This window comes from Mobula birostris, chromosome 3 (genome assembly GCF_030028105.1).
Source record: "Mobula birostris isolate sMobBir1 chromosome 3, sMobBir1.hap1, whole genome shotgun sequence".
NCBI lineage: Eukaryota > Metazoa > Chordata > Chondrichthyes > Myliobatiformes > Myliobatidae > Mobula > Mobula birostris.
In genome coordinates, this window is record NC_092372.1 from 153,284,405 (window position 1) to 153,306,766 (window position 22,362).

The 22,362-nt window shown below is 40.1% G+C and overlaps 1 protein-coding gene across 12 annotated transcripts in view; it reads right to left on the reverse strand.

The window, feature by feature from the left end:
• invs (inversin) overlaps window positions 1–22,362 on the reverse strand; it is a 276,292-nt gene that overhangs the window by 15,348 nt on the left and 238,582 nt on the right. For 8 of the 12 annotated variants that reach the window (XR_011885430.1, XR_011885431.1, XM_072253505.1 and 5 more), the window contains 3 exons: window positions 19,804–20,024; window positions 19,428–19,508; window positions 370–489 (listed from right to left, as the gene is read on the reverse strand). Coding sequence is in view for 9 of the 12 variants with exons in the window: in XM_072253505.1 (XP_072109606.1) it covers window positions 370–489; window positions 19,428–19,508; window positions 19,804–20,024 (422 nt within the window). In the remaining 3 variants the exon portion in view is untranslated. Of the gene's footprint in view, window positions 1–369; window positions 490–3,764; window positions 3,807–8,293; window positions 8,382–19,427; window positions 19,509–19,803; window positions 20,025–22,362 lie in introns of those variants that run through there. The other 4 variants (XR_011885432.1, XM_072253501.1, XM_072253503.1 and 1 more) reach the window with 3 other exon arrangements.

Genomic DNA, 22,362 nt, shown 5'->3' on the forward strand with positions numbered 1-22,362 from the left:
ATAATCCAGTTCAGCCTGAAAAACTGGAGGCGGGAATGAATTCAATGACAAATCTGTTCAATTGTTAAGTGTTGTAGCTGCACCCAACCAGGTAAGTGATGTGTATTCCAAAGGCTGAGGGTCTGTAGGATTTGAAATTGAAATGCAGGTTACATTTCTCTGTTCAAACTCCTTCATCATTTTAAGACCTCAATTACAAACCAGCCATTCTCTAAAGTAAATAGGTATAAATGCTGGAGTATTTTCTTGTAACTCTCTTCTAATAACATCCTTCTAATAACATCCTTCAAATCTTAAATATGCTTTAATTTGTATGGCAGGCAATAAAACAAAGAAGAGTTTTCTTCATTCATAACTCACTGTACTTACAGTGAGTGTGCCCACTGAAGGAGGTCAAGCCAAGCATAACCTGGGAATGATTCCTAGAACCCAGTGAAGTACTGCAGGCCGATCTGACTCTTCGAAACACGCTTTTCACCGGGGTTCCAGCTGTGTAGTACAAGGTAAGCAATTGATCAGAGTCTATTCCCAATGTGCATTTCAATATTTTTCTCCAATTTTTCAATTTTCACAAAGTTCTAACCAAATATTTACATTTGTTATAGCATCAAAGAACTTCTGATCATTTTTACACTATAAATTAAGGAAGACTACCCTGAATCTCTAATGATAAAAAAATTGCAGACTTTATAAGCTTCTTGAGTAAAAGCACAAAATTAAAAATATGAATTGGTAATAAAGAGTTGCTACTTATTTAAAAAGGACTTCAATTGTATGTTGTTATTTAACACAAGTAATTTAACTTAAAGAACATCTTTGAAATAAAAGATGTTGGTTTGGTTGAGTTGTAGGAAATCAATGATTTATGACAAAATTGTAGAATTAGAGAATTCAGCAGATATCAACAGTAATAAAATTGTTCATTTTTAAATAAAAAGATGAATACAAATTTAGTTACTGATTTTTAAATTGGTTGCTTTCATTCATTTATTAGGTGAAGTCAAAGACTACAAAATTCAAAGGGGGAAACATTTATATACAACTGAAAGATGGACATAAAGTTTGATCTAGGATATTTGGAAAATGCTTTAAATGAAGGCACTGGACTGCTTTCATCTCAATTTTCATGCAGAAGTGAATGAAGGAAACTAGCCTTTTACAATGAAAAATCTAGTGTTTATTAAGCCTTTCTTAACATACCATTAAAACAAATTACCACAGATGCAGAAGGAAGGTCAGTAAATAAAAAGCATTATAGCAGGCTCTGAAAATATAACAATGGTTGCAAATTTCATATACTGTGAAAAATTCTGTTCAGTTTGTCATTCAATTTTCAGTTATCATTTTACTATTTTGAAGTAAAACCAAGATACTGCAATGTAATAACTGCCATAATCTGTAGCAAAGATTTTGTCTAGATCTGAAGGATGTCAAATTATTGCTATATGTTAAAGCTATAATGTTAATCTTGCATTTTGCCACTCACCGTTGATGAATGTATTGTTTCTCTAGCTGCACAGATACTTACACTATAGTTTAGTTTACAGTGACTAATACTCTATTTTGATAAAAGCAGCTTTTGGTATTTCAACTAGTACATTAGGGATTAAATTCCATTATACCTGAAAATCATAAATAAGGCAATATTGGTTGTACATTTTTCTAACCTGAAGAAAACTCTTAAATTTTGTTGTCTAGTTTTTTTCAATAAGTTTTATTTACAAATAAAAATAGTTCTCTAGAGATTAGGAAGAGCACCATGTATTCTACAAATATACTTAACAAACCCAAGCTCAGATTTTTGAGCAGCAGACAAAAAATGATGGAGGAACTCAGCAGGCCAGGCAGCATCTATGGAAACGAATTTGGGCCGAGACCCTTCATCAAAATTTCATCAGCCAGTCCTGATGAAGAGGTTTGGTTCAAACGTCAACTGTTATTAACTTACACTGATACTGCTGGACCTGCTGAGTTCCTCCAGCATGTTGTGTGTGTTGCTCTGGATTTCTGCTCAGAGTTTTGAGGTGGATAAATGCTTACAAATAAAGAAGAATACAATAGGGACTGAAAAATAAAAGCAACGATAAACTTAGTCATGCAATTTTGTAATATGTAGTTCTAAGAAGTCCAGTTATGATCTCCAGAAAGCCATCTCACAGGTGAAGTGGCAATTCTGGACTAAACTTGAATCAGCAAAGGATGCTCAACAGTTGTGGCAGGGTTTGAATATTACCACTTCTTATAAAGTTAAATCAAGCGACATGGGCGACAGCAGGACTTGGCTTCCAGGTGAGCTCAATGCCGCCTATACTTGCTTTGACCAGCAAAACATGGAGGAACCATCCTGAACTCCCACATACCCCTATGATGCTGTGATTTCAGTTTCTGAGGCTGATGTGCGAGCAACCTTCAAGAGAATGAACCCATGAAAAGCTTCCAGCCCTGAGGGGTTCCTGGCCAAGCACTAAAGACCTGTGCTGATCAACTGATTGGTGTATTCACTGAACTCTTGAACCTCTCACATCAGCAGTCTGAGGTATCCACCTGCTCAAAGCAGGCTTCAATTATACCAGTGCCCAAGAAGAGCGTTGTGACCTGCCTCAATGACTATCATCCAGGAGCACTTACATCCACAATGAAGTGTTTTGAGAGGTTCACGATGAAACATATCAACTCCTGCCTGAGAAGCGACTTGGATCCACTCCAACTTACCTACTGGAACAACAGGTTGACAGCAGGTGCCAGCTCATTGGCTCTTCACTCAACCCTGGAACATCTGGACAGCAAAGATGTAGATCAGGATGCTCTTTATCGACTCCAACTCAGCATTCAATACCATCATCCCCTCAAAACTAATCATTAAACTCCAAGACTATGGCCTCAGTACATCCTTGTACAATTGGATCCTCGATTTTTCTCAGTTGCACGCTCTGTATTGGCAACAGCATTTCCTCCACAATCACCATCAGCACAGGTGCTTAGTCCCCTGCTCTACTCACTTGACACTATGACTGTGTGGCTAAGCACAGCTCCACTGACGACACCAATGTCATAGACTGGGTCAAAAGTGGTGACGAATCAGCATATAGAAGTGAGATTGAACACCTGTCTGAGTGGTACCATAACAATGACCTTTCACTCAACACCTCACATTTATCTGGGTAAACTCCATCTGCCATTTCTCTGTCCATATCTGCAACTGACCTATTTCTTGTTGTATTGTTTGCCATTCTTCTACACTATCCACAACTCCACCAATCTTGGTATCATCCTCAAATTTACTAACCTACCCATCTACATTTTCAACCAGGTTATTTACACATATTACAGAGAGCAGAGATCACAGCACAAATCCCTGATGAACTCCACTAATTACAGACCTCCAGCTTGAATAAGGCCCTTCAACCACTATCCTCTGTCTTCTACGCACACGCCAATGCGCCACAGATTCCAGCATCTTTATCTTCTGGAATAGCCTCCAAAAAGGGATTTTGTCAAATGCTAAGATCCTTATAGACAATATCCACTACCCTACCCTCATCAATCTCACTTGACACCTTGCCAAACAAACTCAATCAAGTTGGTAAGATATGACCTGCGACCCATAAAACCATGCTGTCTCTTCCTAATTAGGCCATGGGTTTCCAAATGCTCATAAATCCTATACCTGAGAATTTTCTCCAGCAATTTCCCTACAACTGACGTGGGACTCACTGGTCTATAGTTCTGAGGATTTTCCCTTGTTCTCCTCTTAAATAGAGATACAATATTAGCCAGTCGTCAGTCCTGCAGGACCTTGCCCGTGCCTAGAGAGGACAGAAAGATATTGGTGGTCAAAGGCCCAGCAATCTCGTCTCTTGCCTCCTTCAATAACCCAGGGTAAGCCCCATCAGGCCCTGGGGACTTATCCACCTTATTAGGAGGCCAAACAATTCTTACTCCTTGACGTCTAAATGCCCTAATGTATTTATACACATTGCACTGATCTCCTGGTCCTCCATATCCTTTTCCTTGGTAAACAATGAAGCAAGTAATTGAATGCTAAATAACTGGACAGGAAGGAACACAAGTTGCAAATCAAGTATTTTTGCCAGATTGATTTGTCAACAAACAAGGATGTTGATACTGACATTATTTTAATGTTAATATTTTCCATTGGGTGGCAGGATGGAGGTATGTCTCTACCAAAGGAGGTGTAAGGCACACCTTCCCTCCACTAGCCTGCAGGTCATCCTTGGCAAACTGTAGCACCTACTTAGCTCCTCCCCCTCCCAGGGTCACGTGAAGCCCTGGCAGCAGGTGGTGAATGGTCATATGAGCAGCTGGTGCATTTCACAAGCCCTGGTTTTAAGCCCACTGATGCCAGGTGGACAATCTCTGAAGAGTATTAATAGTGGCTGGGGTCTCCCATCTTTTATAAAGACACTGCCCAGAAGGCGGCAATGGAAATTACTCCTGTGGAAAAATTTGCCAATAAGACCATGATTGGCCACATCATAGGACACAGCACATAACGTGATGACAATGATAAATATTTTCCCTGTAATTCCTCTAGCTGATGTACCATTGTTAACAGCACAAGATTAATCAGAATCAGAGTCAGGTTTAATATCACTGGCATATGTCGTAAAAATTTGTTAACATAGCGGCAATCCATAATAATATAGAAATAAATAAATAACTGGAAGTAATAGTCATAGTCTAACCCCTTCATTTCTGGAATCAACCTGGTGAACCTCCTCTGCACTGTTTCCAAAGCCAGTACACCCTTCCTTAAGTAAGGAGATCAGAACTGCACGCAGTACTCCAGATGCAACCTCACCAGAACTCTGTACAGTTGCAGCATGACCTCCCTGCTCTTAAATTCAATCCCCCTAGCAATGAAGGCCAACATTCAATTTGCTTTCTTGATAGCCTGCTGTTCCTGCAAACCAGTCTCTTGTGATTCATGCACAAGCACTCCCAAGTCCCTCTGCACAGCAGCATGCTGCAATTTTGTACTATTTAAATAATAATAATAATAAATAATACTCTTCCATTTTTCTTTCCAAAGCGGATGACCTCACATTTACTAACATTGTACTCCATCTGCCAGACCTTTGCCCACTCACTTAACCTATCTATATCTCTCTGCAGACTCTCAGTATCCTCTGCACAATTTGCTTTTCCACTCAATTTTGTGTCATCAACAAACTTAGATACACTACACTCGGTCCCCTCTTCCAGATCGTTAATGTATATCGTGAACAGTTCCAGGCCCAGCACCAACCCCTGTGGCACACTGCTCACCACTGATTGTCAACCAGAGAAACACACATGTATCCCAACTCTCTGCATTCCATTGGTTAAGCAATTTTCTATCCATCTAATACATCACCCCCAACTCTATGCATTCTTATCTTATGGATAAGTCTTTTATGTGATAACTTATTGAATGCCTTCTGGAAATCCAAGTAAATAATGTCTATCTGTCCCCTCTATCCACTGTGCTTGTTATATCTTCAAAGAACACCAGTAAATTCGTCAAACAGGACCTGCCTTTGCTGAATCCACATTGTGTCTGCCTGATGGATCCATTTCCAGGTGCCTTGCTATTTCTTCTTTAATGATAGCTTCAGGAATTTTTCCAACAACAGATGTTAAACTAACTGGCCTTGTTACCTGCCTTTTGCCCACATCCTTTTTTGAACAGTGGCGTGACATTCACCTTATTCCAATCTGTCGAGACTTGCCCAGAGCCCAGAGAATTTTGGTAAATTATCACCAAATCCTCAACTATAACTTCTGCCATTTCTTTCGGTACCTTGGAATGCATTCCATCAGAACCAGGGGACTTGTCTATCTTTTGGCCCACCAGTTTGCTCAGCGCTACCTCTTTAGTGATGGCTATTGTATCTTGGTTCTCACCTCCCACTGTATCCATATAATCTCTCTTTGGCATATTAGACATGTCCCCCACCGTGAAAACCAACACAAAATAGTCATTCAAAGCCTCGGCCATTTCCTCATTACCCAATATCAATTACCCCTTCTCGTCTTCCAAGGGACCTGCGTTCACTCTGGCCAAGCTTTTCCACTTCATATAATTATTATCCATCATCCATTTTTATATTTTGTGCCAGTTTATTTTCATAATCTAGCTTCCCTTTCTTTATTGCTTGCTTAGTGGTTCTTTGTTGCTTTTTAAAGTTTTCCCAATCTTCCAGTTTCCACTACTCTTGGCAACCTTTTATACATGAGATTTTAGTTTTATGCCTTCCTTTATTTCCTTCGTTATCCATTGCTGGCTCTCCTCACCCTTACTGTCCTTGAATAGGTTATAGGAAGATAATGAGGGCACATATTGATGACACAGAGCCAATATAGATTCTTACTATGATATAAGAAAATAAGTGATTTATGATCATGGAGGATTTTGACAAAGGAGAATGCGCTTTCACAGCAGAAGACATTGTAACTGGAGAACATAAAGACATTCATAGACAACTGTGTCCCCACAAAATCATTCATAGTCTTCGCCAACCAGAAGCCTTGGATGAATCAGTAGACCTCCAATCTGCTGAGGGCTAGATAAGGCAGGACTGGTAACTCAAGGAAGTACAAGCGGTCCAGGTACAACCTCTGGAAAGCCACCTCATATGCAAAGTGGCAATTGCAGAGCAATCCCAAATCACAGAAGGATGTTCAACAGCTGTGGCAGGGCTTGAGTCTCATCACCTCCTATAAAGCAAAAACAAGCAACATAAATGACAACAGGGTTTCGCTCCCAGATGACCTCAATGCCTTTTATTCTTGCTTTGACCAACAGACCACGGAGGCACCTTCATGAACGACCCTAATGACCCAGTGATTTAAAAGTCTGAAGCTGATATGAGAGCATCCTTCAGAAGGGTGAACCCACAGAAAGCAACTGGCAGAGATGGTGTACCTGGCCGAGTACTGAAGATCTGTGTTAATCAACTGCCTGGAGTGTTTATTGACATCTTCAACCTCTCGCTTCAGCAGTCTGAAGTACCTACCTACTTCAAGCAAGCTTCAATCATACTGGCGCCCAAGGAGAATGAGGTAACTTACCTCAATGACTATCATCCACTTATATCCACTATGACGAAGTGTTTTAAGTGGTTCTTCATGAAGCATATCGACTCCTGCCTGAGGAGAGACTTGGATCCAGTCCAATCTGCCTACCGTCACAACAGATCAACAGCAGATGCCATTTCATTGGCTCTTCACTCAGCTCTAGAACATCTGAACAATGAAGATGCTTATGTCAGAATGCTCTTCATTGACTACAGCCCAGTTTTCAACACTATTGTCCCCTCAAAACTAACCACTAATCTCCTAGACCTAGGCCTCAATCCCCCCTATGCAATTAGGTTCTTGATTTCCTCACTTGCCGATCCCATTCAGTATGGATTGGCAACATCATCTCCTTCATAATCACCAGCAACACGGGTGTTATGTGCAAAGCCCCCTGCACTACTCACTTTATACACATGGCTGTGTGGCTACGTGCAAGTCCAATGTCATATTTGCATTTGCTGACAATGCCACTATTGTTGATGAAATCAAAGTTGGTGACGAATCAGCATTCGGAAGGAGGTTGAAAATCAGGTTGAATGGTTCCAGAACAACAACCTCTCACTCACCGTCAGCAAAACCAAAGAACTGATTATTGACTACAAGAGGGAGAAGCCAGAGGTCCATGAGCCAGTCCTCGTTAGGGGATCGGAGGCGGAGAGGGTCAGTAATTTAAATTCCTTGGCATTACCACATCAAGCTCTGTCCTGGGACCAGAACATACGTGCCATCACAAAAAAGGCACCACAGCGCTTCTAACTTCTGAGAGATTTGCGTAGATTTGGCACGTCATCTGAAACTGATGGAGGAGGGCATCCTGTCTGGGTGCATAACACCTGGTACAGAAACATCAATGCCCAGGAATGGAAAAGTTGACAAAAAGTGGTGGATACAGCCAAGTCTGTCACAGGCAAAACCCTCCTCATTGATGAGCACATTTACAAGGAGTGATGCCACAAGGTAGCAGCATCCATCATCATCAAGGACCCCCATAATCCAAGGATGTGCTCCCTTCTCGCTACTACCATTGGCAAGAGGTACAGACGCCTCAGGTCCCACACCACATCATTCAGGAAAAACCATTACTCTAATCCATCAGGCTCGTACTCTAGTGTGGATAACTTTACTCACCTTAACTCCGAACAGATTCCACAACCTATAGACCTTGAAGGACTCTACACCTCATCTTCTGTTATTTATTTACTTTGTTCCATTTGTTTATTTGCACATTGGTTATCAGTTTTTGTTTATGTGTAGTTTTTCATTGATTCTATTATATTTCTCTGTTCTACTGTGAATGCCTGTAAGAAAATGATCTGAAGGTAGTATATGGTGACATATAGGTACTTTAATAATATATTTGCTTTGAAACTTTGTTGTTGAACCAACCAGCACAATCCTAATCATTACTGTTTAGCAATACTACGACCACTTTGGCCATCGTGGGCTAAAATGGACTTTGTGTTGCAAGGATGTGGCAGCAGAACGAACCGTAGTGCTGAACACAGGCATGGAGGCCGAGTTGGGAAGCTTTACGGTGGTAGCGAGCGTGGAATTGGTGTCCAAGAGAGCCTTTACCAGGAGTCTTGGTTTTAGTAGCAAATTCAGGAACTATGCTAGACTTAGAAATGATAGTCCTAAGAACCATGGAATGAGGTTACTTATACACGAGTTGACCAAACGAACTGGCAGTTCCTTGTTGTGATCACAGGGTCTTTATCCTGCAGTTTGTGATGCAAAGCAGGTGTGTGTAGTTAGTGGAACCTGGGAACGATTGGAAATTAAATGAGGTGATTGAGGCCCAATTCCCGTGGTAAATAGCAAGGTGGGGGATTGCCAAAAGGGACCATGACACTTTGATTTTACGTTCTAATTGTGTTCTTTTGTAAAACTGTAAATAGTTAATTTATGTATCTTGTGAATTCTGCAAGTGAATTTTTCATTGCACCTGTGCGCACCTGTACTTGTTGATATGGCAATAAATTCAACTTTGAAATGAGAAATCTCTTCATGCAAAGGCTGGTGAACATTTAGAATTGCCTGGACAACTATGGGATCTCAGTTTTTATATTCACTCAATTCAGAAACTGATACATTCCGGGCAGAAAGGGATACAAGTGTAAAGGGAGTAGGACTAGAAAATAGCGCTGAGGTAGAAGATGATGTTAACGAATGGTAGAGCAGGCTTGAAGGACTGCATGGTATACATTCCCTCCTGTTACGTACTCAGCAAGTCAGTCAGAATCTGTGTCTTTGTGGATGCTGTTTGGTCTGCTCAGCAATTCCTGTTTTTGCTTAGATTGCCAGGATATGAATTTTGTTATTCCAAGTGTTAGATGGCAGAAATTCCATATGACATAAGTTGTATTTTGCCACTTTTAGTCACACAAACTTAAAGCACTTCCCCATTTACAGCAAATAGTTGGATAGCATTCCACCCCTGCAGCACCTACATGCAAAGTAATAATTAATCATAAATTTGACTTATGAATCAACTAACCTGATTTGTTGCCCCAGTGCATCAAGCAAACGTTTCATCCCTAGCGACAGTAACAATTGAAAGCAGATTTCTGGGATACCCTGGGGGGTTTTAAACCGTTCAGCAGAAATGAGAAAATCTAATTGCTATATAAATGGCATGTGCTATTAAATACAATTGGTAGCTTCTCTTTAGTCTTTCATTAGTGGCCTTATTAACACCTGAAGGTAATGACAGCTTGGTGCAGGGCAGATCAGATTAGCTTGACCTTATATTATCTAGTACTGTGCAAACTGATAAATAGTGAAACATTCAATAATAAAATCAAATATTTAAAGCCCAAATGAATCAGAATGAAATCAAAATGTCCTACAGTATATGAAACAGTGCATATGCAACAAAAAAGTAATGCAGAATTTCCCAATTTATATATCAGATTATTACTAAACAATTGTTCTTAGTCTAGTTGGATGTTGGTAACAACAGTGAGAAGCTAAATAACAAAATATATAGAATAATGTTGCCACATCTGCTTAACTGAAATATATTTGCTTTGAACTGTGGAGTTCATGTCTAAAGGTATCCAGATACACAAATCACTGGAAGTTAACATGCTGGTACAGCCAGCATAAAAGAAGATTGTGTGTCAAAATTTGAGTGCAAGTGAGGGGTCACTTTACTCCTATTATATAGGCCTTGCTGAGCCTGTATGTAAAATAGTATGCACCAGTTTTATCTTTCTAAGTAAGGTTGTACTTGCAATAGAGTGAACACAGTGAGGTTCACTGGACTGATTTCTGGAATGGTGTGTTTGTCATGGGAAAAGAAATTAAGCAGACTAGACCTATGTTTTCTGGAGTTAGAAGACTGAAAAGTAATTTCATTGAATTATACATAAATATATATATGGAGTCAATTTTGTCAGTGGTATTGTCATTGGCCCATTATTGTCATATGTACCAAGACACAATGTTTGTCCAGCAGACATCAAACCATTACACAGTGCATTGAGCTAGAATAAGGTAAAATAATAACAATGCAGAATAAAGTGTAAAAGGTACTGGAAACAATGCAGTACAGGGAAATGATAAAGGCAAGATCACAATGGGGTAGGCAGTGAAGCTGAGTCTATTTGATCATACAGACCCGTTCAACAGTCTGATAATGGTGCGATAGAAGCTAACCTTGGGTCTGGTGATATGTGCTTTTAAGCTCTTGTCTCACCTGCTCAGTTGGAGGGGGGAGAAAAGATAATGTCTGGGGTGGGTGGGGTCTTTGATCTTGCTGGCTGCTTTACTGAGGCAGCAAGATGTATAGATGGAGTCCACAGAGAGGAAGCTGAATTCTGTCCACAACTCTGCACTTTCTTGCAGTCACGTGAAGCCCAATTGCCATACCAAGCCGCTATGCATCCGAACAGAATGCTTTCTATGGTGCATTGATAACAATCGGTAAGAGTTGATGGGATATGTTACGTCTCTTTAGCCTCCTGAGGAAGTAGAGGCTTTGATAGCCATGACGTCAAAATGGCTGGACAGGTTGAAGGTCATACCTAGGAACTTGAGCCTCTCAACCTCAATGCTGTAGGATGTAAACAGGAGCACGTACACCACCCACTTTTCTGAAGTCAATGATCAGCTAGCTCTTTTGTTGACACTGAGGGAAAAGTTGTTGTCAGGACACCAAAACCAGAATGTGTTAAATTGTTCTAAGTCTCTACTGTAGGGGACTGCAGAGATTTCATTGCACAGTTTATTCAAGACAAATAAATAGATTTGTAAATGCCAATGGAGTCAAAGAATATGCAGAGGTAAAGGATCGGTCCTGATCTGAATCAGCAGGAGAGCCTGATTCAAGGACTGAATGCTCCTCCTCTTAACAATATTCTTTTAATTAGACAAGTACTATCTGTCTTATAATAATAGGAACCAGAACATATTATGCTACTACAAATTTATCAAAAACTACTGAAATTTTAATGGTTCACAACAAAAAGTACTAAATCCTGTTTTTAATGAGGCAATCCATTGATTAAAGATGACTTGCTTCCACACCAACTTGTGGGCTCTGAGATAGCTAACAAAGCCAATATGGGACCTACAGACTCTCCCACACGTAGGTAGGAATTATTTGATACAGCAGACAGATTCTTAGTTTGGGAGCATGCTTTTCCACCATTTACACTTAGCTTATGTGCTTCCAACACATTTATTCCTGGCTCTCAATGCTTCCTAAAATGTTCTTTTTCCACTTAGAAGTGACAATGGATCAGGGTTTTCACAATTCAGTAAGGATTTTACACTTTGAATAGAAAATCCTACAAGAAATAGTGGTTACAGCCCAACTAATCAAGGGCAAAGCCCTCCCCACCATTGAGCACATCTGCACTAAACATTGTTGCAGGAAAGCAGCATCCATCATCAAGGACTCCTACTACCCAGGGTGTGCTTACTTCTCACTGCTGCCATCAGGAAGAAGGTACAGGAGCCTCAGGACTCACAGCACCCGGTTCAGTAACAGTTATTACCCCTCAACCATCAGCCTCTTGAACTAAGAGGATAACTTCACTCAACTTCATTTGCCCCATCACTGAAAATGTTCGCACAACCTATAGACTCACTTTCAAGAACTCTTCATCTTATGTTCTCAATATTTATTCCTTACTTATTAAGTATTATTCTTTCTTTCTTTTTGTATATGCACAGTTTGTTGCCACTGCACAGTGTTTGAATGCTCTAGCTGGTGTGGTCTTTCACTGATTCTGTTATAGTTATTACTCTATTATAGATTTATTGAGTATGTCCACAAGAAAATGGATCTCAGGGTTGTATATGGTTACATGTACTTTGATAATCAATTTACTTTGAACTTTTTAAAAGAGGCATTGAGAATATCCTTTAATCTTTTCCTCTGAGCTCCAGGATCCTCTTGCTATTGGAGAGCTCAGGTCAGAGCAACCATTGCAGGGATGTGAATGACATAGTCTACATTTCGGAGACCTCCATGGAGGTGTTGGCCTGTGACAGTTCACTGGCATTAGTTTGCTTATCATATAGATCTTGGCTTCTTGCTTCTTTACAGTGTTGTAGGAGGACATTTCTGTCCATCAGTTCTAAGCTGGTTCACAGATCAATCCCATTCCCACATTCTTTTTCCTGATAGTCTATTATTATATTCCCATCAACTCCATGCACCAGGGACAATTAACTATTTACAATTGACCTACCAACCCACAGGCCTTTAGGATGTGGGTGGAAACCAAAGCACACAAGGAAAACTAGCAGCTGTAGACAGAATGTCCAAACTCTGCTTTTGGACAACACCAGGACGTGGCCCCAAGACAATTCCCCTAGGCTACACACTAATCATGAAACTCCAAAGATGTTAATACCAGTTATGATGAGTAGATATGACATACTGAAATCTGATATGTACATTGCTTCTTCTGTTTTGTGGAACTGAATGCTGGGAGATGAGAACAAAAGTCAATAAAATCTCTTGCACAGGTTTTACACTAAAAAGGGAGAAATCCTTTAAAATTCAGGATCTGTTTTTAAAAAAAATTTCTGCTATCTCATACAGATAAATCCTAAATTACAAACTAGATCCATTAATAGCCATAAGGTGACATTCACTTAAACATCCCATATCTTTATTGAAACATTATCTTACATTTAAGTTAAAAAGCACAATACATACCTAATTTATAGTTTCATCTTAAAGTGATGCATCATTCTGGACCCAGCCACTGCCTAAAATGACACTTTGTGGCCCACACTAACTCATACTTACTTATCTCTGGCTCATCCTCCTCTTTTACCCAGTAGGGAACTGGCTAGGCAGAGCAGACTCTGAGAAGTGTAGCCCAAAGCCCAGACCTTAAACTCCGAGACAATCTTTGATGGTTTACTGGTTATCACAATTTTTAATAGGTTCTAAATGTCTGAATGAGACTCTCACAAACTATTCAAGTTAATAGATTTTAGGTTTTATATGTTATTTAGGTAATTAAGAAACACAAAATAACCTATGTTGAAATAGAGATGCTAAATTTAATATATATAAAGCATTTATCTTTTCCAGAGGACCGACGAACCCATTCTAATGAATGGGATCAGCTCTCCCTGATGTAAAGTTGAGACATGAAGGTGTTTTATATCTTCTGTTTGAGATGTCACAATGTTGCCACTAGGCGCAATGGTGACTCAAATGCCCTAATGTCTGATCTCCAGCACATCCCAGACTTCTGCCACTAATGCTCAGATGCACAAGTCGAAGACATGCTGCTAATGGCTGGAGGTTGCTATGGAATCATCAGCTATCAGTCAACACAAATTGGCCAACAACTTTATTGACACTTTGATGGGTGATTTCCAATTGTTGCAACATAAAGTTACCCCATTTCTTCTCTTTTAGGTCTCGTTCACAGAAGATTAAACAAAATATTCCCTGTTGGTTTTGCTCTCTGAATATCTAATTCAAGAACCATAATATAAAAGTCTAGACTCAATGAATGACTTGAGTCTTGAGTCTTCTCAAATTACTTGCTATATCTGCATACTAGTCCCTATCCAAATTAATTGCTGTGCCCACATATTACCCCAAATCAAAATTACTTGCTGATTTATTATCCAACTCGACCCCATTCTCCTGTTTTCTCCCTGTAATCTTTGAAAGCCCTATTAATCAAACTCTGCTTTGAATGTCCCCAATGACTTGGCCTCCACACCCATCTGTGGCAATAAATTCCACAGATTTGCCACCTTTTGGCTAAAGAAATTCCTCCTCATCTCAGTTCTAAAGGGATGTCCTTGTATTGAGGCCGTGCCCTCTGGCTCTAGACTCCCCTACTAAAGGCAACTCCTTGGTTTGAGGTCCCATCAGCTCCTCATGCAATGACAGGCAGGAAAAGCCATTGTCCCATCCTTTGTTTAAGAAGAGCTGCAAAGACAACCAGGAACTACAGGCTGGTGAGCTTTACATCAGTGTGGGAAAGTTACTGGAAGTGATCTTGTGGGACACGATCTACCAGCAGTTGGAAAAGGAGGGACTGGGGCTTCAGCAAGGCTTTGCACATGGAAATTGTGTCATATGAACTTGGCTGAATTTCTTGATGACACGGCCAAGAGGATTGTTGAGCGCATGGTGATAGATGACATATTGACTTCAGCAAGACCTTTGATGAGGTTTTGTGTGGTAGGTGCTCAGGAAGGTTAGGTTACATGGGATCCTGGGTGAGTTAGCCAACTGGATACAAAACTGGTTTAGTGATGGGAGGCAGAGGGTGGTGAGGGTTGCTGTTCGGATTAGAGTTCTGTGACCATTTGTGCTGCACAAGGATCAGCGCTGGCCTCCTTTTGTTTGTCACCTATATTAATGATTTGGATGAGAAGGTCAGCACATTTAAAAGACACTTGGCCATGTATATGGATAGGAACGTTTAGTGGGATATGAGCCAATCACAGGCACGTGAGACTAGCTCAGGTAGAGACCTTGGTCAACATGGATGAGTTGGGCCAAAGGATCTGTTTCTGTGCTGTCTGACTCTATAATTCTGTAACATATACACGTAACTATCTAATTGTTATAAGGAGAGTAGCAAAGAGCCACAAACAAAAGTTAGATTATGAATGAACCTGAAAAAAATTGGGAGCTCTGAGAAAAAAAGTTAAGAAATTGGTCGAAAAGAAATAATCCCTCCTGTACTATCAGTGGATACACATTTCAGAAAAACTTCAGAAGAAACTTAGTTCAAATCAGCTTGTGCCTCAGTTATTTTAAAAGTAAGTACAAATTCAAGTATAATCAATTTATTTCAGTTTGAAACTTGCTTAGTTAACCTTAACATAATCTTATTGTATCCACAAAACTAGCTGTTCATAAAAATTCTTGGCTGGGGCATATATTTGAAAGGTCACTCCGAAGAAGAAATCTTCATCAGTTTCTTCCTAATCTCCAGATGATGGAACCATCTTATAGATAGGTTCTGCTTTCTTACAGACCAGTGGAAAATCCATAGATGTTTATTTACTAAATATCACTACAACCTCTGTCATGAGATAATATCAGTACACCAATATTCATTTAAAATAAAGCTTCATTAATGAAAACAAAACAGCACTCCGGATATCTTGCAAATTATCTTAAATCTCACTGAGTTTTGTTTCTCCAGTCTAATTTATTACAACTTTCACAAATTTTGAACATGACTGTTACATTTTCCTTTAAACTTTTCTGCTTTGCCTTTCCACATAACTAAAGTCCCTTAATACTGGGGCCACCTGGATTAATCCTTGCATCCAAAGTTGTTGCATGATTATAAAACTGTAAAGAGATGCAAATTGTCTAACAATCTGACTTTGCTTTCAACTCTTACATATCTGTCTATCTGAAGGTCCTTCTACCTTGCTATTGTATTAAAAAAAAGATCAAGGAAGAAATTAGTAATGTTCTAAATCCTATATGAGAAAATAAAGAAAGTGGTCCTTTGTACCTGTTCCTCCATTAAATAGATCATGGTTGATCTTTTACCTCAGTCCCACTTTCTTGCTCTTAATATCGATAAATCTACGGATCTTTACTGTGAATTTACTCAGCATCCAAGCCTTCAGAGCCATCGTTTAATTTTATTTAGAGATAAAGTGCAGAACTAGCCCTTCGAGCCACACCACCCAGCAAGCCCCGATTTAACCCTAGTCTAATCACGGGACAATTTACAATGACCAATTAACCTACTAACCAGTACTTTTTTGTACTGTGTAAAGATACTGGAGCACCCAAGGTAAGCCCATGCACACATGGGAAGGGACGTACAACTTGCATACAGAGGATAGTGGAATTGAATCTTGAACTTCGACACCCTGAGCTGTAATAACATCATGCTAACTGCCATGCTACTGTGGTACTCCATTCTCGGTTAGTGAAAACTAAATATTCACCACCTTCAGGATAAAGGAATTCCTTCTCATCTCCATCTCAAATGGCCAATTCCTGATTCGGAGACCCAAGGTCAAATGAAATATCACTCTACATCTATTCGTTCAAATTCCATAAGCATTTTAAATGCTTCAGTGAGATCACCTTGTACTTCTCAACTCAAGAGAGTACAGTCTCTTCTGCTTAATCTCTCTTCAGAAAATAAACCCTACTATCCCAGGAATCAATCTATCTGAATTTTCATTGCACTCTTTCTATAGCATATTCTTGTGTAGGCAGAATATTCAAGATGTAATCTCAAGAAATCTCCCATATTATTTAGTAAAACGTCTCCTCTCCAAAACTCTCGCAATGAAGACCAACTTAGTGTTTGCCTTCCTACAGAAGCTTCTGCATCTGTTTACAGTCCACAATGCACCCATCAGCAGCAAACTTCAATCCAAGTTCATTAATAGAACATTTCATCAGCTATTTTATTTATATCATATGGTATATTTTCATCCTCAGTTCAGTGGTTGAAGTATTACATATGAGTCATATAGTTCTGGGTTCAAGTCTCACCCCGAGATCTGAACACATTATCTGACTAACATTTCAGTGCTCCATTGAGAACTGTCACATTGTTTACGTTACCATTGTTCAACTGAGATATTAAACTGTTCTCTATTTACTAAAGTTCACAATTCCACGGCACTCTTCAAAGAAAAGTGCAGAGGAGTTCCTGAAACAGAGATGACATCTTAATAGCTGGTTTGCAGTCCGGTTTATTGAACACCTGAAAGGCACAATGTATTACCAAGACACAGAAGGCAATGGACCAAATGCAAGCAAGTAGGATTACTATGGATGAGTACAATGATCAGTACAAGCTGGACCAGAGGGTCCTTTTCACGGCTGTACACCTCCAACTCTCTGGCAGTACACAACACAATGAAATAGAAATGGTGCAAATGCTCAAGGGAACATGCAGCCACAGTGGAGAGAGAAAAGGAGCTAATATTTCATCAGTTCTTACGATCAACCTAAAACAAAAAATCTCTTTTCCTCTTCATTGATGCTGCCTGGCCTACTGAGTATTTCCAATACTAGTGTCATTCTTTCTTACTATAAATTCAGCATCTATAGCATTTTGCTTTTGCATTACAGGTTTCCCCCGCCATCCGAAGGTAGAGCATTCCTATGAAACGGTTCGTAAGCCGAAATGTCGTAAGGCGAAGAAGCAATTACTATTTATTTATATGGGAAAATTTTGTGAGCATTCGCAGACCCAAAAATAACCTACCAAATCATGCCAAATAACACATAAAACCTAAAATAACAGTAACATGTAGTAAAAGCAGGAATGATATGATAAATACACAGCCTACATAAAGTAGAAATACTTTTCCACAATCATTACTGAACTGTTCTCTGGAGCGAAAATCTCACACAAGCGCCGTCGGCAAAAAAATCTCACGCAAGTGCTGTTGGCAAGAACACTCTCTCCAGTAACCTTTAAGCTATGAAGCTGCCAAGTCATACCAAAAAACACATAAAAATACACAGCCAATATAAAGTAGAAGTAATGTATGTACAGTGTAGTATCACTTACGGGAATCGGGAAGACAGCGAGCACACTGATGATAGTGTGTTAGACTGAGTCGTTGCAGGCTGGGGTGGTGCAGTGGCCCCCACCCTCCAGGCCGCCGACCCAATATATTGCCGTGAAGCATGCTGGGGTCCAGTGGTAGCCAGGAGGTACACAACACATCTTTAAGAAAAAAGCCGAAACAAACATGCTAATTAATTAGGTGCCGCCCGTAATTGTCGGCCCAGATCAGTGCCGATTTCCGATTGCGTCGCCTCTGATCTAGGCTGACAATTACTTGTTGGCGGCATCTAATTAATTAGCATGTTTATTTCAGCTTTTTTCTTAAAGGTGTTCTGTGTGCCTCCCGGCTACCTTTGCATTCTCCGCGAATTGGTATCTGTCCGTGGCCTGGGGATTGGGGTGGTGGGACACTGGGGTGTCATCTCGTCGCCTGTTTCCATTAGTGCAGGCAGCTCATCTTCTATCTCGGCCCGCCTCAATGTCGAAGTTCGAGGTTCGTCGCCTGCTCTGACTGATGTGGAAGGCTTGCTTGACTGCTGAGCCCCGTGCATTTTTCTATCATACAGTTCTTTAATAAGGACTCAAACCATCCTGCAAATATCCCCTAAACCGACATACCCTTTCAAAATTAAAGCTGTTCTTTATCATTACTCATTTGGTTTCGATTGTTATCCTTTTTTCTTCCAATTGCATCAGCTCTTCATTTATCAGTTCTTGGTCATGAGATGCCAAAACCTCTTCAACATCATGTTCGTCAGCTTCCACAAGCCAAACTCATGTTGTCCTTACTTGGTTCACCACGATCAAAACGCTTAATTATGTCTAGTTTTACCCTAAGTGTAACACCCTTACGAGCTCTTTCAGGCTTTTCCGACACCTAAGAACTCATCTTGCAAACGGCTGCTCACAGGCTCGTATTAAAGCAATGCCGTTCCGAATCCGGGGAGAGCGGCTGCTCGGGACGCGCTCTGCCTTTTATTGCGCGCTGAATTTTTTTTTCGTAACAGTGAAAACACCTTCTGAAAGTGAAAACAGGGTACTAATGTAGATCTTTCGTAACAGTGAAGTTTCGTAAAGTGAACGTTCGAAAAGCGGGGGACACCTGTATATAATGCAAACTCTTTCCTTTTAACCTCTTGTCATTATAAAACAATTTAGGAAGAGCAATACTTTGGAACATATACTGAGTACTTAATAAACAGTATTGTTTGATGCTTTTTTTAAAATTTAGATTAGTGGTTGCAGTATCTTCAAAACATATTATTTTCACTCTTGGTGGGATATCTATTAGGCTGCAGTATTGTTGATGCAGCTGGCAATCCAAAATTTTTTAGTACTTACAGGATTTCCGGACAGAGACTTGATTATTTCTGAGAGGGAACAATCGTTGTGAATTGTGTCCTTTCTCTTCCTGAGGTTTCCCTGTCAATTAACCAGAAACAAGAAATTAATCCTTCTGTACTCTGTACAAGTTCTATAAATAGTTTGTACTACATTACAATGATGAACAACTCTACTCAGGTACAAAATAATTTATGCATGGCATAAGATCAATATGTCAGCTTGTAGCTGTTCATTGTTTAATGTTGAGGACGCTATTCATCGTTCAAGAGGAACATTGCTAATACTTTAACTAGGTTCAATCTATCATTTTTCATTCCTCTTTCTAGTACGTGCATAAATGAACCGTGTTACGATGATACTGAAAATGAGTTACCATAAATTTGCTTTAATACTGAGTGCTGCTTCGCTGTCCCAACACCCGAGCTCCCAGAGCTTTTCGTGGAAATAACATTCTGCACACTGCCACTCAGAAATTTCCTCCAGGCTATTTGGATAATGAAGGCAGCCATCTCCTGCTTCCACATCTCATCAACGCCATCCCCATTCTGACGTTGCCAATGGAAGAGCAGGAGCAACCTCTTGCGTACCCTGTAACTACAAAAACAGTGCAAATACCGTTCAAGACTTAGGCTGGTACAATACAAAATAGTCCAACATCCAAAAGTAGTACTAGAAAACTAGTAACCCATTTTACTGCTCTCTCTACAGTCTGAGTTAGTCACCCTCATTCTTCCACACTGCCTGAAATTCTGGAGCTTTAGAGCAGAACTTTTAAACACTTTGATTTGAATCAATACTACCACTGATCTATCACAGAGAGAAAAAAAACTTTTCTTAATACAGAAGACTCAAGCTGAGAAATACCCTGTAAAAGAACAGTTTTACATTCAACAACTAAGGTTTTGGGGAAAAAAAATCCGGCAAGAGTTGGGGTTCATGGAAGGACGTTGACAGGAAGGTTTCTGTAAGGTGATCAAGTATTTTTGGGAACCCTGCCTCACAGCTAAATTATCTGAGAAATCACATTTAGCAAAGCTACAACATAGCCCATGCGTCAAGACCTTATATTGCATCTCTCCGTTGAGATAGCTTGCAAAGATCATGAAAGTGTAGGTGATCCTGACCATGACTTTGAAAACAGTTGCAGGCATTTGTGCAAGTTTGCAAGGTGGATTTCAAGCACTGTTCTCAAAGGCCAAGTTGAAGGAGGCAGGCTTGATGTGTGACCGGCAAAAAAGCACAGAGACTTTTCTGCACACTCCATTCTTCAGAAGGGTTCTGTGACCCACTCCCATTAACTCAGCATGGTCTATTCCTTGACAATACTCCAGTTGCTGAAAGAATGCTGGCTATATTATGGTGTAACTCTTTATGAGCTGTATCCTAAGGTCAGAACATTGAGGAAAAGTACTAGTGAGAAGAGATATTGGACCTCTGATGCCTGTATTCATGAATCAGAGGGGCATTTTACATTGAAGTCCCTTGGTTCTGTTTTGGAACTGACATTAATGAAAATCTATAATTTTAAGAGCTTTGCAGCATGGTGTCAGGGAGACAGGTAACATATAGAGAGATATTACATTTACAAATTCTGATGCAATTAAACGCCCAGGCAAGGACATATCCAAGTAAATTTGTCACTTTCTTTGGACAATATAGGTTGTATCTAACCAATCTTATTGACTTTTTTGAGGAAGTTACCAAGAAAGCTGAGGAAGGCAAGGCAATGGATGTTGTCTACATGGACTTTAGTGAGGCATTTGACAAGGTCCTGCATGGGATGTTGGTCAAGAAAGTTCAGTCGCTCAGCACTCAAGATAAGGTAGTAAATTGGATTAGATATTGGCTTTGTGGGAGAAGCCAAGGAGCAGTAGTAGATGGGGCTTACTTCTCTGACTTGAGGCCTGTGAATAGTGAAGTGCCACAGGGATTGATGCTGGGTACATTGTTGATTGTCATCTATATCAACAATCTGGTTGATAATGTGGTTAACTGGATCAGCAAATTTGTGGACAACAAGAAGATTGGGGGTGTGGTGGACTATCAGACTTTGCAGTGGTATTTGGACCAGCTGGAAAAATGGGTTGAAGAAAGACAGGTGGAATTTGATGCAGACAAGAGCGAGGTGTAGGACCAACCAGGGTAGGTCTTACACAGTGAATAGTAAGGCACCGAGGAGTGTGGTAGAACAAAATGATCTGGGAATACAGATCCATAACTCCTTGTAAGTGGCATCACATGTAGATAGGTTGTAAAGAAAGCTTTTGGCACATTGGCCTTCATAAATCAGAGAATTGAGTACAAGGGATGTTATGTTGAAGTTGTATAAGACATTGGTAATTTGGAATGTGCAGTTTTGGTCATCTACCTACAGGAAAGATGTAAATAAGGTTGAAAGATTACAGAGAAAATTTACAAGGATGTTGCCGGGTCTGGAGGATCTGAATTATATGGAAAGACTGAACAGTTTAGGACTTTATTCCTTGGAACGTAGAAGATTGACAGGAGATTTGAAAGAGGTGTACAAAATTATGAGGGGTATAGCTAGGGTAAATACAAGCAGGCTTTTTCCACTGAGATTGGGTGGGGCTACATCTAGACCATGGGTTAAGGGCGGAAGGTGAAAAGTTTAAGGAGAACATGAAGAAAAACCTCTTCACTCAGAGGGTAGTGAGAATGTGGAATGAGCTGCTAGCGCAAATGGTGTATACGAGCTTGATTTCAATGTTTAAGAGAAGGCTGGACTGGTATATGGATGGTAGGGTATGGAGAGCTATGATTCTGGTGCAGGTCAATGGGAATAGGCAGTTTAAATGACTTGGCACTGACTGGATGGGCTGAAGGTGCTGTTTCTGTGCTGTTCCTCTCTATGAGCATGTATTTAGATATGGTGCCTTCTCCTCCTTTAGCTTCCTTAGCCTATACTTTTTCA